The sequence below is a fragment of the Arvicola amphibius genome, chromosome 6 (genome assembly GCF_903992535.2).
Source record: "Arvicola amphibius chromosome 6, mArvAmp1.2, whole genome shotgun sequence".
Classification (NCBI taxonomy): Eukaryota; Metazoa; Chordata; class Mammalia; order Rodentia; family Cricetidae; genus Arvicola; species Arvicola amphibius.
In genome coordinates, this window is record NC_052052.2 from 30,106,401 (window position 1) to 30,123,637 (window position 17,237).

General features: G+C 44.2%; 1 protein-coding gene and 1 non-coding gene across 3 annotated transcripts in view; both read left to right on the plus strand.

The window, feature by feature from the left end:
* The first annotated feature begins 1,391 nt into the window (after positions 1–1,391).
* The window catches only part of Ctps1 (CTP synthase 1), a 29,451-nt gene continuing 13,605 nt past the window's right edge, over positions 1,392–17,237 (plus strand). The window contains exons 1-7 of one of the 2 annotated variants that reach the window (XM_038334062.2): positions 1,392–1,528; positions 4,868–5,046; positions 7,226–7,396; positions 9,581–9,681; positions 10,676–10,792; positions 13,813–13,896; positions 14,464–14,544. In XM_038334062.2, coding sequence (XP_038189990.1) covers positions 4,881–5,046; positions 7,226–7,396; positions 9,581–9,681; positions 10,676–10,792; positions 13,813–13,896; positions 14,464–14,544 — 720 coding nt within the window. In that variant the 5' untranslated portion in view covers positions 1,392–1,528; positions 4,868–4,880. Of the gene's footprint in view, positions 1,529–4,218; positions 4,357–4,867; positions 5,047–7,225; positions 7,397–9,580; positions 9,682–10,675; positions 10,793–13,812; positions 13,897–14,463; positions 14,545–17,237 lie in introns of those variants that run through there. The other variant, XM_042055269.1, reaches the window with a different exon arrangement.
* Positions 11,829–11,956, plus strand: LOC119818148. The gene has a single exon (XR_005286055.1).

The following is a 17,237-nucleotide window of genomic DNA, read 5'->3' on the forward strand; positions in this document are numbered from 1 at the left end:
ATTCCTTTTTGTGCCTTTGGTAGAGGCTTCCTGGTGTTGAGCAGTTTCGGTGTGCTGACAGGTTCAGAGTACAATGTTGGTTTGGATTTGGAAGAATCCAGAAATCCCCGAGAGCAGTCCCTATAGAGGTCTCCTTACTGGTTTCTTGGAATTCCACCCGTTTGAGTCATTTTCCTGTAATGCTAATGTAGTCACGGCAGACAATCTTTTCTTTAACTCTTTCAGTGACGACAGAAAAAAGTGGTAAATTGCTTCTAAGGAAGGAAACAGGCCCAGCATAGTTCAGGGTACCCTTGTGTAGTGTTTGTGGTGGAAGGTATTAAAAACTCACATGGGTTTATGTACTTTGCAAAAGATAAAACCCGCCCCCACCTTAGAACAGTGGTTCTCAACCTATGGATCGCGACCATCCATCAGAAAACAGATATTTACATGACGGTTCCTAACAGTGGCAAATCTGCAGTTATGGAGTAGAAATGAAAATATTATGGCTGGAGGTCACCACAACATGAGGTATTAAAGGGTCACAGCATTAGGAAGATTGAGAAACTCGGCCTTAGAAGTTTCTATGGCTTTCCACCCACCTCAGGGGAATGAAACCTTTCTCGTCTGTAACGCTGTGCATGGGGCTGCCCTTCCAACCTCTCCAGCCTGCTCTGGCTCTGCTAGGCTCTTCCCGGCCTCGCCTGGAGTCTGCACACAACAAGCCTTTGCTTCGGCCTCATTTTCTAGTCCTATTTCCCTTCTCTGTTTCAGACCCCTTTCTGCCCCCAATACCACACACATGTTCACACACCCTGGTCCCAAGCATTTCGGGAGGAGGCATTTGTAAAAATGCCGATTAACGGCTAGGAGCGGGCCCATCTGCCTCCCTGCACTAGTCCCGGTGTCGGGTTCCTGGCTACGGGAGGACACGCCACCGAGTGGGCGCAGCTCAGGGAATATGGGCGCAGGGCACTCGGTTCGCGACCGTTGTTCCACAGCAGCCAGAGTCTGGACACGCTGGGAGGAAAGGTAGGCTGCTTAGGGGCCGAAGCCGAGCGGCCTGGCCCGATGGGGGAAGACAGGCAGCACCGGGAGGAGGCGGCCGCGCGGGGCGAGACCACGAGATGGCCTGGCCAGCAGCACTGGGGGAGGCGGCCGCGAGAGCGTCCACCGGCTATGGCCGGACAAGGCGAAGGCCCTCAGTGTCCTGCTTCGACGTGAGCCACAAGGCAGCCGCCACACTCGTGGCGACCAGGCCAGTAAAACCCGGCCGACCCGAGGTCCACCCGCGGCGGCCACACAACGAGCCACGGGGGGGAGAAGGGGGGGGGGGAAGGGAAGCTGCCCCCCCCCCCCCCGCGCCTGCGCGCCCTAGCCCCACCCACCGGACGCCCCTCCCCGCCCTCTGCGTGCGCACCGCCTCGGGTCCGCCTTTCCGAAAGACGGCTGGCGTAAGCGGCCCGGGCGAGCACTGGTGCCCGAGCCTCACCGCGCGCGCGTTCTCCTGCTTGTGGCTGACGTGAGACTCTGAAGCCGGCCTCAGGTAGGCTGACTTCGGATCCCGGAGGAACGGCTCCCGGGTGCAGGAGCCCGTGGCGCCGACAGAGCCCCGGCGCGGGCGGCCACGCCACTGGGGTGATAAACGCCTGTCCTCACCAATCAGGGCAGAGACATCCCGGCTCCTGCCCAATGGGTTGTGTCTCTAACGGGAGCGAGGGCGGGCAGTCTCGGAACGCGAGGTACCGGCTCCCGCGCGCGGGCCTCGTGGCCCAGCTGAGGGAGAGGGGTCGAGCGGGGAGGCCCGGGCAGCGGGGAACGGTGTGGTGGAGAGCGCCGAAGGCCGCCGCGGAGGGCCTTCCCCAGGCCTCAGCCTGCCACCGGTGGGGCCGGCCCGGCGGCCTGGCGAATCCTTCCGGCCCTAGCCCGCGGGAGGAGGGGGCTTGTAGGCTGGCTGGGCCTCACGGGCCTGGCTGCCCAGCCGCTGTCGCTCTTTCCAGTCCGGGGCGAAGATGCTGGCGTTTGGAGCTGGTCTACGTCAGCGTGGCTCACTTACGGCCACGCTCGTCCTTTTGACTCCTCAGCAGCCTGGTGACGCGGCTGCTGCTGCGGGGGTTCTCGTCCCAATTTTTATGTCGGCGCGAACCCAGGCAGCGGGCTCCCCGGGGGGGGCTAGATTGAGATCTCAGCACCAGCGGTTTCTGACGGGATCTGAGCTTAGTTTTCCTCCCTCCCTCCCCCCCCTTTTTTTTTTTAAAGCTTTCAAGTTTTTCATCTCTTGATCTATATTGCTTTTGTACTTGAAAACCTTTAGTGTCTTGTCAAATTCAGGAAAAAATCAGCGTGGACATTCAACTTTGCCCATCCATGGGCTGGCCCTTTGCCCAACCCATCCCTTTGCCTTCATCCTCTTTCCTTGGTGTATCCCCGGGGCTCACCTGCTTGTTCACGCTTTGCTGTTCTTTAGCTTGGTTCAGTCAGACAGCCTTTAAGGCCCATTGCAAGGCAGATCTTCAAAACAAGAGCGCTTGGATCCTCCTGACTCCAGGTCATCCCTCCCTGCCCTCTGAAGAGCCCCAGGAGGCTGCCTTGCTCCTGTCACTGAAAGATGGGCTTTCTTATTTCCCTTTAAGAGCCTCGGTGTGTTCTCTGTGCTTCCTTCCATCAAACCCTGCTACTCATTTAATTTCAAGTGTTTTAACCAGCCTGCTAGAAATTTGAAGTATGGACCCTCATCTGACTTACATTTTTTTGAGGTGCCCCTAGCATGTGAGTAGCTCTCCCATAGTAGGTAGTTTGTAAATGTTAGGAATGGGTCCTCTCTAATTGGATCTTTGTGGTTGTTTTTTTTTTTCTTGCCAGTCACTGTGGGAGACTGCCAAAGTCTTCTCTGGTGGGGCAAGGTGAGACGATTCTTGCAAGAGCAACCTGTTCTGAACTCATTCAGAGTGGCTGAGGAATCTGTAGGAAGATTAGAAATTTTCTCCGTGTGTCTAATAGACTTTGTGAGATATGCCTGTATCATCTCTTTAGGGCATACCTGGGAGAGATTGCTGCCAAGAAGCATTTATTAAAACACAGATGAGAACGTCAAGTAATTGAAGGAACTGGAGGTTTTATATGACTTTTAAATGCTTTACAGTTCTTTCCTGTTGGTCGGGCTTCTAGAACTTAGCGGAGCACATACCTAAAATATACCCAAGTTTGGTATGCATGTGCTGATAAGGAACCATTCAGTTATGAGGTGACAGCAACTCTCCCAAATAACAAACATTTAGTGTGAGGAAGAAACTGCCATATACCCTTTTGGGGTTCACAGTCTGCATTAACATACTGAAAACTCCTGAAGGTCATGGGTTAAAGATTAGTCAGAATTTCTTTTGATTTTTTTTTCCCCCATAAAGTAAGTCTCTTTTCCCTCTTTTGAGATAGGGTCTCCATATGTTTGTAGAGTGTCTTCAAACTTGGGACAACCTTCCTTCCCAAGAGCACCCTTTTTTTCCCCCCCTCAGCTCTGGTGCCTGTCCTGGAACTAGCTCTTGTAGATCCGGCTGGCCTTGTACTCACAGAGATCTGCCTGCCTCTGCCTCCCTAGTGCTGGGATTAAAGGCGTGCCCCACCACCGCCCAGCTGTGTAACCAGTCTTGAGACCCAAGAAACTAATGGAAAGTCCAGGTCCATAGACAAGTGGCTTGCAGGGATGGAAAGGGCTCTTTAATGACTGCAGAGGTGACGTGGAGCTCAGACCCCTTATATTTTCCTAAATGAGGTCTTTGGAGACCTGCTCTTCACCATTGTCAATAGATACATCACCAGAAAGCAACTGAGCCGAAGGGGTCCAGCTCTTAAATGATTGCTGCCTCTACCCCCAGGTGCTGGGATTAAAGCCACCACTGCCCGGCTAAGTGATCCTTTACAGGCAACACACCCAGTCAAACCCTTTCTGGAAACCCGATTGCATTTTGCAGAAACATACTTTTGAAACATTGCAGCAGAGAATAGAAAAAGCAGGCTAGCATTCCTTGCTGTTTGAGGGGAAAGGTATTTCAATCATTATGATTTCCTTGCCAAGTATGTTCCTGGGAGGAGTGGGGCTGGGAAATGCTTCCAGCAAAACTTTCCTGTCCTTGTTCCTTAGCTTTAATTTGGCCTCACACAGAGTGTTTCTAGAGGAAAAAAAGTGTCTTTTTGCTAAAGTAAGTGTTTTCCTGCCACGGGGTGACTGTATTTTCTCTTTTTGGTTAAATTTAGGTTTGCTGACCCAGTGGTCTCCCAAGCTGGGGACTGGTGATAAATCTTTTGATGTGTCATTGTCTCCTTGCTTGTTGATGCTGTTTTCCCTGGTCTCTTGATTCTGCTGACATTGCATCTATGGTACTTGTCTCAAGTGTTTCTTTTACTACATTATTACTATCTGGGTTTAATATGATCTCTGTTTGCCGCCTCCTCTGTTCAGTATGGGCTTTGGACTGGATTATTTCACAAGTTCCATTTCCTTCAACCTGTGTCATCTCTTTAGGGCATACCTGGGAGAGATTGCTGCCAAGAAGCATTTATTAAAATACAGATGAGAACGTCAAGTAATTGAAGGAACTGGAGGTTTTATATGACTTCTTTTAAATGCTTTACAGTTCTTTCCTGTTGGTCAGGCTTCTAGAACTTAGCGGAGCTTTGTTCTTTGTGTGTTTAGCCAAACACATTTTTTTTGAGGAGAATTGGAATGCTCTTTCAAGATTGTGACTTTTTCTCTCACATGGGGGAAATTTAGAGACATTTGCCTGGTACTCGATGTCTGGCAATAGTACCGGCTAACTGGCTGTAAAGGTTTATTTGTAAGATGTATTATATAAAAATCTGTGTATTTATATGTAAATTTTCTTTCTAGGTTAAAAGGAAAAATGAAGTACATTCTTGTTACTGGTGGTGTTATATCAGGAATTGGAAAAGGAGTCATTGCCAGTAGTGTGGGCACAATACTCAAGTCATGTGGCTTACATGTAACATCAATTAAAATTGACCCCTACATTAACATTGATGCAGGAACATTCTCTCCTTATGAACATGGTAAGCGAACTGCAATTTTCTCTTATAAATAGTAGCTGTGTCTATGTAAGAACATGCTAGCTCTTGGAGATTAGGTGTACATCTTGCATAACTTCCATTTCCTGCCTTCTAGAATGATCGTTAGTGTAACAGAATGATGCTTTTTCTCTCAAAATAAAAGGAAGCTATCTTAATAGATAACTTATTTTCTATAATAGATGTGAAATGTTGGTGCCAGGAGGGTGTGGTGGCAGCTAAATGAAAGTTTTTCATTTCATTTAAAAGAAGACAAAATATGCTGTTTGTGGCCCCAGTCTTTAGAAATTGTATAAGTAGAAGCTGCTGGGCGATGGTGGCACATGCCTTTAATCCCAGCACTCAGGATGCAGGCTACGCAGAAAAACCCTGTCTTGAAAAGCAAAAACAAAACAAAACAAACAAACAAAAAAAGAATTTAGGAAACAGGGCTGTTTTGTAGGAGCTCAAGCAACAGGTAGGTAATGGATTTAAAAGGGTGGTTAAGTTTGGGATTCTGTTTTGCTGCTATAGTTTGAATTTTCGAGACAGGGTTTCTCTGTAGCTTTGGAGCCTGTCCTGGAACTAGCTCTTGTAGACCAGGCTTTCCTCGAACTCACAAGAGATCCACCTGCCTCTGCCTCCCGAGTGCTGGGATTAAAGGTGTGCGCCACTACTGCCTGGCAGTTTGAATGTTTATAATGAGGATTTTTTGAAGTAAAAGCTGAAACTGAATAAGGGTGGAAGATAACAGTTTGCGTCTTTGTTACTGAATTCATATTTATGGTGATGAATGAGTAACATATTCAGTCTTTGTTTAAAATTGGAAAAGCAATTTTTTTTTTGTTTGTTTTGAGACAGGGTTTTTCTGTAGCTTTGGGGCCTGTCCTGGAACTAGCTCTTATAGACCAAGCTGGTCTTGAACTCAGAGATCTGTCTGCTTCTGTCTCTGCCTCCTGAGTGCTGGGATTAAAGGCGTATGTTACCACTACCTGGCTGGAGAAGCAATTTTAAAACCTACCTTAAAGCTAAGTCTGGTGGCATAGGCCTGTAGTAGTAATCCTAGCGCTTAAGGAGGCTGAGACAGGATTGCAATTCTGAGGCCAGCATGGACTAACTACATAGTGCGCTCAAGGCCAACCTGGGCTACTTGTTCAAGGCTAGTTAGGATTATATAGCAAGACCCTGTCAAAACAGTGAAACTCAGCCGGGCGGTGGTGGCGCACGCCTTTAATCCCAGCACTCGGGAGGCAGAGGCAGGCGGATCTCTGAGTTCGAGGCCAGCCTGGTCTACAAGAGCTAGTTCCAGGACAGGCTCTAAAACAGCTGCAGAGAAACTCTGTCTCGAAAAAACAAAAAGAAAAAAGAAAAAAAAAAAAAACAGTGAAACTCATTAAGACCCTGTGCCTTCAAGTTTTAAAGTTCTATACTTTTGCTTTTTAGTGTTGAAATAAGAATCTGGAGGATATTTTAACAAGTAGCATCAGAGGATCCATATACTAGAGGAATTTTATTCTCTCAGTTCTAGAGGATTGAACCGAGGGCTTTGTGTGCTAGCATTGCCCATCCACCTTTGAAGGGATTTTAATATAAAGTTCTTGAGCAGAGGTTGGGTTCTCTGAAGGGTGATATAAGACGGTTTTCCTGTTTTTGAGCTTGTTCCCTATTTAGATGGTGGGAATGAATCATTCTAGGCAGCATTTCCTAGATGAAGTTGCGAAGAATAAATGTGAAACAAAGGAATGGGGCAACTAGGACTATTTAATAACTGCTCAGAACTAAAGTGTGCTCCAAAGCTGGCTTTTAAAGTCAATACACCCTTTCTTTGTTTATGTCATAGAAGTTTCGAATAGTCCTGCTTCTGTTCTTGAATGTTTGCTGCTTGGGTAGCTTTTGCTGAAGATCTGCATTACTGCAGCGTCTATTCACCACAGTCTTCATGGCTGGGCTTTCCCCCATTCCATGCTTCCCAATAGGGAGGGAGTTCAGGTTGGAAGCATGAAGCACTCTTTTGGAGAGTAATTGGCAGTTGTCTTCAGACATTTAATTTTCTAGAAGTAATGTCCTTGTTTTGTAATCTGGTTGTGCAGACTTTGTTCCATCTGAATGTTTATATTTCAAGATTGAAATTGCACATGGCAAATGTGTTTTTCATTTCCTTGAACATGTTCACTCTTCACTGAAGGGGAAGTTTTTGTGCTGGATGATGGTGGAGAAGTTGACCTTGATTTGGGAAATTATGAGCGGTTCCTGGACATCCGCCTCACCAAGGACAATAATCTGACCACGGGGAAGATATACCAGTATGTCATTAACAAAGAGCGCAAAGGGGATTACTTGGGGAAAACTGTCCAAGGTAAGACTGGATTTACCTTTAAGAAAGAAACTATTAGCCAATTTAATTTCTTTTGAGTATAAAAATTTATTTTTATGTGATTTTTAGTATTTTGTCAAGGTATTATTACCAAAATATCCTTTCAGTTGGAAATTCAGAATTGTATGGCTGTTCAATCAGAAAATACTTGGAGAAAGCTGCTATTGGCTCTAGTAATGGCAGGTGTTGTCAGTCAGCATGGCGACATGATTGGATTCCGGAGAGCTGCTGCTTTTACATGCTAAGCAGTGAAGGAAGCTTAACTGAGGCATTATGCCTGGTAGCTTGTGTAAGTGATGGGGAAATGAACTTCCATTGCTTATGTTGGGAAAACATGCATGTGACACAGGCTTTTCATTTGATGGAAGTCTGAGAAGTGGGCTCCTGGGCCCTCGAGTTTTCATCAGCTCAGCTGACATCTGTTGGCTGTTCTGAGATTTTCTGTAAGTAGTCATTTAGGAAAAGTGCTCCCTGCTTTGAAACGGTGGCACTGGGACTCCATTGGTCTAGTGGGATGACAGTATGCGAGTTTGGGCCTTTGCTTTCCCCTGAGTAGAAGAGCAGATTTGCGTTTGATTTACCTTTGCTACACTGAGAACTAACGTTCAGCCTGACTCTGGCCTGGGGCTGCCTTGGCCAGAGTCTGGTCCAGTCATTTCATAATTTGGGGCTTAGCTCTGTTACATAGTAGCCCTATGAAGACAGGAAGGAAAATTCTGTACCCTTTTGAGATGTGGTTTCCTTTTGTGTTAAAATGGAGGTGGTAAAGGCTTCTGCTTTTTGAGTTGATAAAGAGTTAAAAGACTGCATCAGGATGCTGCTGCTCCACCTTCCTGGCACATAAAGAGGGTCTGTTGTGAATTAAGGTCATGTTGGTTGTGCAGTTTGTTCTGGTGTATTTGTTTCTTTATTTGTCACCATGAAATGTGACTCACTAAGGGTCAGACCTTTAGTGGTACACAGGCCCCAGACTATAGGGATCTGTGGGCAAGAACTAGAGGGGAGGCTGCTGTGGTTGAGACATTACAGTCTGAGACAGCAGCACTGTCACCCAGTGGATGTTATGTGAGGCTTTCACTGATTACTAAGGAGTTTAAATGTGGAGTAATGAATTCTGATTAGTGTTTGTAGATCACTTGGCTGCTCTGTATGACGTAGGTAATGAATATCTATGCAAGAGCACTGTTGCTTAACCCCAGATCATTCCAGTCACCTAGGAATTGCATTCTTGACTCCAACAACTGTGATTCTAAAAAGTGTCCCACAGTAGCTGGTTATTACTGAATCCTGGATGTTCTGCTATCCTATAAGACATTCTCAGAAGTAGAGGTCGTAATTACTCCTACTTGAAGACTTCAAGCTTAAAGATAAAGAGATAATTGACTCTGTGAGCATAGCTGGTGAGTCGTGAACTGAGATTTGACTCTAGGTGCTGTGCCTTTCACAGCTTTGCTATGTTGTTCTGTCTCTTGCAGTGAATTGCCTACCCTTTGGTTAAACTGGAAACATGGCACAGGGTTCTGGTACTATGTTTGCTCCTGGAAAAACGCTCAGGTGTGATGTACCCACTGCAGCTTCAGCTGAGAGTGGTGGGGTGGTCACAGGTTTTGTGTCCTTGTGTGGCTAGCCGAGTAGACTGCACAGGGCATGTGCTTGGAGCGGCTTAGGGAGCCACTTTTGGCTTCATTCTTTTCACATGGCTTCCAGCAACAGTCTAGAAGTCTGGAGAGGAGGCCTAGGGAAGTGTGAACCCAAAGATTTATTGAGTCATTTAAAGGCATTTCAAAAGTATTTTTATGATCCTATTTGCTTGTTTAGGAAGAACTTTCCTAAGTACACCCATACCCCATAGCTTGTATATCTAGGCAAGAAAGTATATCAGTTTGTCTTTTTTTTTTTTTTTTTTTTTTTTTGTTTGTTTTGTTTTGTTTTTCGAGACAGGGTTTCTCTGCAGCTTTCTTAGAGCCTGTCCTGGAACTAGCTCTTGTAGACCAGGCTGGCCTCGAACTCACAGAGATCCGCCTGCCTCTGCCTCCCGAGTGCTGGGATTAAAGGCGTGCGCCACCACCGCCCGGCTATCAGTTTGTCTTAACAGTCATTGTATTTGCCTTCATAAATGCTGATTGATAGGCAAGCATTAGTTACATGTTTCTTTTCTTTTTTTAGTTGTTCCTCACATCACAGATGCAGTCCAGGAGTGGGTGATGAGACAGGCATTAATACCTGTAGATGAAGATGGCTTGGAACCTCAAGTGTGTGTTATTGAGGTGTGTATGATTCTTGCCTGTGTGAACTAGTTTCCTCTCCTTAGCCATCAATAAGACCATGCCCAGTGAAAACCCAGCCTTCCATTTCTGTGCATGGAGTATGCAGCAGCAGATAGAATGGTGCACAGGGGAGACAATATTTTCCCTAACAATGCTCTCTTTTAGTGTGTGTTGAACGGTCTAACACATACTCAGAGTGACAGGACACATTTTTGTCCCTTGATATTAGTAGCCCTTTGCTTGCCTCTGTTTGCTAGCTTCCTTTGCTTTGTTTCTATTCTGCTGTCTGTTCATCCCAGCTCAGGAAGTCCCAGCAGTTTTGTTATAACTGGTGGTTTTTAGTAGAAAGGTTATACTTAACTAAGGAGACTCATCTAGGCTTCTTTCTTTCTTTCTTTCTTTCTTTCTTTCTTTCTTTCTTTCTTTTCTTTCTCTTTCTTTCTTTCTTTCTTTCTTTCTTTCTTTCTTTCTTTCTTTCTTTCTTTCTATCTTTCTCTCTCTCTTTCTTTCTCTGTGGTTCTCAAGTGAATCAACAGTGCCTAAGAATTATAGTCTAGTTTGTGGTTCCCTTCCTCCCTCCCTCCTTTCTCTTCTTTCTCCTCCTCCTACTCCTCCTCTTTTTTTTTTTTTTTTTTTTGAGACAGCGTTTCTCTGTGTAGCCCTGGCTGTCCTTGGAACTCACTCTGTAGATCAAGCTAGCCTCAAACTCACAGAGATTGGTTTGCTTCTGCCCCCTAAGTGCTGATATTAAAGGTGTGTGTCACCACTACCTGATTCCAGGTACTTTTCAAGCCCAGTCATTTTCTTAAAATGCTGTGACAATATCTTCAATATTTTTAGGAAAATCAGGAGTCCCTAATAGTATCAACTTTGAGCACAAAGCAGTGTCTGAAGACTGACATTCTGTAAGGCTAGGAGTTTGCAGTTATACTGCAATCTGCGCACTGAATGGTAGAAATTCAATGTTAACCTCTGAGATGGTATTTCCTTTCAGCTTGGTGGCACAGTGGGAGACATTGAAAGCATGCCCTTCATTGAGGCCTTCCGCCAGTTCCAGTTCAAGGTCAAGAAGGAGAACTTTTGTAATATCCACGTCAGTCTGGTTCCTCAGGTAAGGTATACAGTTTGGTTCTAAGCTTCCAACACTGGAGGTACAAGAAATAGGAAATAACTTCTGTGAGTTTATTTCAATAACATGCTTTATTTATTTGATGTATGTAGCTGAGTCTTCTTGCTAGTCCGTGTTCTGAAAGCTTAAGTGGAAAAGGTTTGAAAAATAAATCAGTATTCATTGTAATAAAGGTGGTAGATTGAACATGTATGATTGTCTTTGCTATCTGTCAAAATCAGAGTGAAGTATTTTAAGACAAATTCAGAAAAGAGCATGGAGATGAGTTGGCAGTGATAAAAGTAAAAAATTTACAAAGCACACTGACACATAAAAACTGAGCAACCTTGGGTGTGCACCTGCAGCAGGGGGCGCTGAGAAGCCATCTTTTTTGCCCTGTGGCCCCTCCAGAGGCTCATGATAGGCAGTGTCAGGCTCTTGTGGGAGTAGGATGAGTATAGGGCTCACTGCAAAGACTGCTCGTACCTGTTTGCTTTTGTGCCCAGTCAGGCATCTGCGTCTCTCTCTCTCTTTCTGTCATAGAGCCCTGGGGAGGGCGTCTGACAAGCAGACACTGGAGCGTTGAGAGTAGTGATGCTGGGCCATAAACGTGCTGTGTTGTCAAGATGCTCACTGTCTTCTCTCTGGTTCTCAGTCTTCAGAGACAGGCTGGGCTCCTCCACATGGGAAGTCTGAGACTTCCGTTATGTGTGACTAGCCTAGGAGAAGACACTGCTCCTAAGGCTCCCCAGTCACCAGCCTGTCTTTTATAGGGAACTTCTAGTTTGCTTTTAGGTAGGAGTCAGCAGCTAGTAACTACATGTGTTCAGCAGGAACTGGATGCCTTATAACAGGAACACGAGACAGGCAAGAATTGAAGCTAAGAATTAGATAAAACAGAGATGACAGTAAGAAGGAGGGAAGCTGAAGAAAAACCCAGAAGTAGGACAGAGACAGAAAATAGCAGAGAGGAGGTAAGACAGTTAGAGGATTGGTCCAGATCTGTTATATAACAGGGTATCTTGTAAAGAAATAAGGAACTGGAGGACCAAGAAGGCTGAGTCTGATGAAGCAGGACTTGGTCGATACACTCCTCCTAGACAAACGGGTGGAGAAAGCAGCCCTCACTGGAGAAAACCACAGGGTTGACTGTACGACCCAACATTTTCCAGCACTATCTTTACTATTTAAATTAAATATCAATTGAAGAGAGAGAGAAAAAAGAAATGAAGAGGGAAATGTAGTCTGAATCACAGGTTGTATTTGGGGGCCCAGGGCTATTAATTGGCTATTTTTTTAGGTTTATTTACTTATTATATAGAATGTGCTCTGTCTACATGTTTGCTTACATGCCAGAAGAGGACATTGGATCTCATTACAGATGGTTATGAGCCACCATGTGGTTCCTGAGAATTGAACTCAAGACCTGGAAGAGCAGTCAGTGCTCTTAACCTTTGAGCCATTTCTCTAGCTCCTGATTGGCTATTTTTTTTAAAAGGCTTGTTTTATGGAAATAGATCTATATTCCTTGGTTGATGTGTCATCTGTGTCTGCTTTTATACTGAAACAACAAAGTTGAGTCTGTATAACAAACTATGGTCCACAAAGATCAAGATAGTAACAATAGTAATAGTAATGGCTTTGAGATGGATAATGTGCCATGATGTAGCTCAGAGAGGCCTGGACTCACTGTAGTCTAGACTGTTGGCCTTGAACAGCCTGCTAATTGTTCAAGTAATGGGCATGAGCCATGATGTAAGACTAAACCCTAAAGTAGTTATTATCTGGCTCTTTACAGAGTTTACTGCCCTCTGATCTGAACAAGAAAACTTTTTAAGACACAGTTTCTAGATTGGAAGAGCCCATTGCTTGCTTACTGTATTGATTCTAAAATGGCAAGCACTAAGGTTCATAGTGATGAGTGTAGCTACAGATATTTCCTGCCCGCTGGGCCCCCTGGACCAGGTTTTCTCTGTCTGCCTGTTCCTGAAGCTGCTTATAAAATAACCACTCTGGCTAGGTTGTGGTGGCACACGCCTTTTTCCCAGCACTTGAGGGGCAGAGGCAGGCGGATCTCTCTTGAGTTTGAGACCAACCTGGTCTGTAAGAGCTAGTTCCAGGCCAGGCTCCAAAGCTACAGAGAAACCCTGTCTCGAATAAAACCAAAAAACACAATAAAAACAAAAACCTCTCTGAGGCTTAATATTCATTACATACTCTTTGGCCTATTAGCTCAGGCTTTTTATTAACTAATTCTTACATCTTAAATTAACTCATTTTTATTATTTTATATTTTAATACGAGGCTTGTGGTTTGTTTTTTTGGCGGATACATGGCGTCTGCCTGCCTCTACCTTCTTTCTCCTCACATTCAGTTTAGTTTTCTCGCCTAGCTATATTCTGCCTTGCCATAGACCAAAGTAGCTTCTTTATTAACCAACAGTAATAGAACATATTCACAACATACAGAGGGAATCCCTTATCAGTGAGAGTATAGAATAATGAAGTAGAAGACCTCTAAGGCCCTACGGAAAAAAATAAAGTCAGTATGACCAAACTGCATTAAACATTCTTGAGGCAATGTTTCTTCTCAACCTGCCTAATGGCTGTAGCCCTTTAATGCAGTTCCTTAGGCTGACCTAAGGTGGTGACCTCCAGCTATAAAATTATTTTCGTTGCTACTTCATAACTGTGATTTGGCTGTTGTTACTATTTGTAATACAAATAGCTGTTTTCCAATGGCCTTAGGTGACTTGTGAAAAAGTCATATGATTCCACCAAGGGGTCACAGGTTGAGAACCATTATTCTAAGGGAAGGTTCTTTCCAACTGAGAACTCTAAACTTAGCAGATCTGCCTTAAGTGTGGGAAGATAATAAAGATACCCTAAAGTATATGCATGTGTAACTTAAATAAAAATCAAGGCTGAATTGTACAATCAAATTTCCAATCAGAGGTTTAGAGAAAATTCATGCTTGGAAAGCTGTCAGAAATGAACCACTTGTTTTTTTTCTTTGTAAAACAGCCAAGTTCAACAGGGGAACAGAAGACAAAACCCACCCAAAACAGTGTTCGGGAGCTTAGAGGACTTGGGCTTTCTCCAGACTTGGTAAGGTTTCCTTCAATGCCTACTTTTGGTGTTATTGACCACATCTAATTAAAATCTGGCCTCTTGCTGAGAGGCAGGTGGATATCTGTGAGTTCCAGGACAGGCTCCAAAGCTACAGAGAAACCCTGTCTTGCACCACCCTGCCCCCTCTCCCCCCCAAAAAAATCTGGCTTCTGGTGGGATGGATGTTTGTCAGCAGATGTCTAATGGTGGAGAAAACAGGGCTTTGACTGGGATTGGAGTCTGATTTTCTTGCAGGCACATAGGAAGGCTTACACTTGTTTCCTGCTTCTCGCAGTCCTTCACTCCTAGGCGCATTGAGGAGGAGGAGGACCAGTTGCTCTTGTAGTTCACTCTTCCCCCTTGCTGTCTCTCATGCTCTGCTTGGGATGGAGGAGTTTTGGTTTTGAAAACTAGATAGTGGTGTGTTTGTGGATCATGTGCAGTGTGCTTGGAGCTGACATTTTGGTCCATCTCAGAGCATTACCTCTATTTTAATTCCAGTTGCGGAAAGCCCTACTTAGACTCTAACTTCTGCTCAAAGTTCCTTGTTTTCTTAATTACTAGGTGGTGTGCAGATGCTCAAATCCTCTTGACACATCCGTGAAAGAGAAAATATCTATGTTCTGCCATGTGGAACCTGAACAAGTAAGTACTTTTCACCTCTGGAAATGACTTCACTTCTCCTTACCTTGGGGTAAAGGCATCTGGGGCTGGAGTCTCGTTCCTTGTGACTCTTAAGCCAGGGACTGGGACTCCTCAGGTTCTGCTTCATGCTCAACCCATGGAGCACAGGATGATTTTCATTTTTTCACAGTGATCCTTTATTGTGTACTTTATTTCAGGTACTTCTGTCTTCATAAGTGAAGAAGGGGGAGACTTCCTTTCTTTAGCAGAATTGACTGTCATAAGAATTATTCTCTGGGCATGGCAGTGCACTGTTTTAATCCCAATATTTAGGATGCCGAAGCAGGTATCTCTGAGTTTGAGGCCAGCCTAGTCTACATGGCTAGTTCTAGGACAGCAGGACTTCTTGTTTCAAAAGAACAAAAACAAAAAATAAAAGCTGTGAAAACTCTTTACTGTTACTCACTGAGGAGTCGTCCACATTTATTGCAGATTTGAATTGCAGGTCTTCTGCCTATTTTAAACATTGGATTGTTTATATCACGTTGTAAGAAGTTATCTGAATGTAGTCTTGTGCAGTTTTTTTTTTCAGCTTGTAGCTTTTTATGCTCTTAGTGGAGCATAGAAACTTATAAATGTTCAGTGTTTTCTTTTGTGAGTTGTGCTGCTTTCTCTGCTTAATGAGGGTCATGAAAATTTTCCTCATTTTTCTCAAGTTTTATATCATACCAGACCCATTTTGAGTCAGCGTTTGTGTACAGTGTGAGGTAAGTAGTGACAGATTATCCTTTTGTGTATGAATATTCAGGTATCCAGCTCTACTTGTTAAAATCAATTTTTGTATTGTATGTAAGATTTGCTTCATAAACTTTAGATTTATGTATAACTTCATTTTTGTTACTATAGTGAATGGTATTATAAAAAACTGTTTTCTTGATTAGGAATGGCCCGCATGCGGGGCACCCTGGTGGTTTCTTTTGATTTGTAGTCTAGCATCCTACTAAAATTCTGTTTATTGTTTTTTATGGGTATATACAGTTAATCATGATGCATGCATGTAGTTCCAATTGCTTTTATTTTTCAGATCACATTGTGTTTCTTGTTTGACTTTTTTAATGGGTGACATCTCCAGAATCTCTTGACTAGTGACCAGAGCTATCTCCTTTCTCTCTTTTTAAATTCCATTTATTTATTTATTTATTTAATTTATTTATTTTTGGTTTTTCGAGACAGGGTTTCCCTGTAGTTTCTAGAGCCTGTCCTGGAACTAGCTCTTGTAGACCAGGCTGGCCTCGAACTCAGAGATCCGCCTGCCTCTGCCTCCGCCTCCCGAGTGCTGAGATTAAAGGCGTGCGCCACCACCGCCCAGCTAAATTACTTATTTTTGTTTGCTTTTGGTATGAATACTCCATCTACATGTATCCCTACATGCCAGAAGAGGGCATCAGGGCATCAGAGCCAGTTATAGATGGTTGTGAGCCACCATGTGGTTGCTGGGAATTGAACTCAGGACTTCCGGAAGAGCAGTCAGTGTTCTTAACCACAGAATCAACTCACTAGCCCTGAGCCATCTTCTCTTATTCCTTTAACAGAAAGCAGGAGTTTTGTTAGACTATGGGTATTTAATATTTTCAGAATTTACCTAGTATTCTTAATTTATCTCAATTTATTTTGAACAGGTTCTGAATTTTTTTTTCTTTTTTTTTTTTTTTTCCGAGACAGGGTTTCTCTGTAGTTTCTAGAGCCTGTCCTGGAACTATCTCTTGTAGACCAGGCTGGCCTCGAACTCAGAGATCCGCCTGCCTCTGCCTCCCGAGTGCTGGGATTAAAGGCGTGTGCCACCACTGCCTGGCCAGGTTCTGAATTTTTATTGCCTGTATCCACAGAGATCTTACTTCTCTCCTTTTTAATATGTTCATGTGGCATGTTCCAGTGTTACTCTTATTATTGGCACATACTCATTGTACAGAAGGATCAGTTTCTTTATAACATTTCCATAGTATATATCATAAATTTTGAATTTACTTACTATTTATTTATTTTTGGTTTTTTGAGGCAGGGTTTCTCTGTGTAGCCCTGGTTGTTCTGGAACTTGCTTTGTAGACCATGCTGGCCTTGAACTAGATTTCTGCCTACCTCTACCTCCAGAGTGCTGGGATTAAAGGTGTGTGCCACCACTGCCTGTCTTGACTTTGTGCCCCCCCCCCAACTTTTCTTATTTCCTACCTCCTTCTGATTTTCTACCTTTTACTTACTGTGTGAACCCCCTTCTACTTTCATGTCCTGTATTTGTTTTTAAAAATCTAGATTCCTTATGGGAGAGAAACCAAGTTCCACTTTAAAATGGCCCAGTGCAGTAGATTTCAAATTTGACTGCACACTGGGATAAGCTGGGAGCCTGCCACTTCCAGAGAGTTGGACCTGAGTGATCGTGCACTATAGCATAGATGTAGAAATTCTTACAAACTCCTCAGAGATTCTTCTGTATAGCTGAGTTTGAGAATCACCGATTCTATTATATGTGGGCATATTTTTTGTTGTTATTTTGAGATAACCTAAGGTGGCATCTAACTTATGCTTCCTTGCCTTAGCCTCCTGAGTGCAGGAATTATAGGCGTGCACCACCACATCTGGCTCTTTTTAAAGGATTTTTGCATCCATGTTCAAAATAGTCTCCATTCATTTATTTTCTATTCTTGAATCAGTTGCAACTT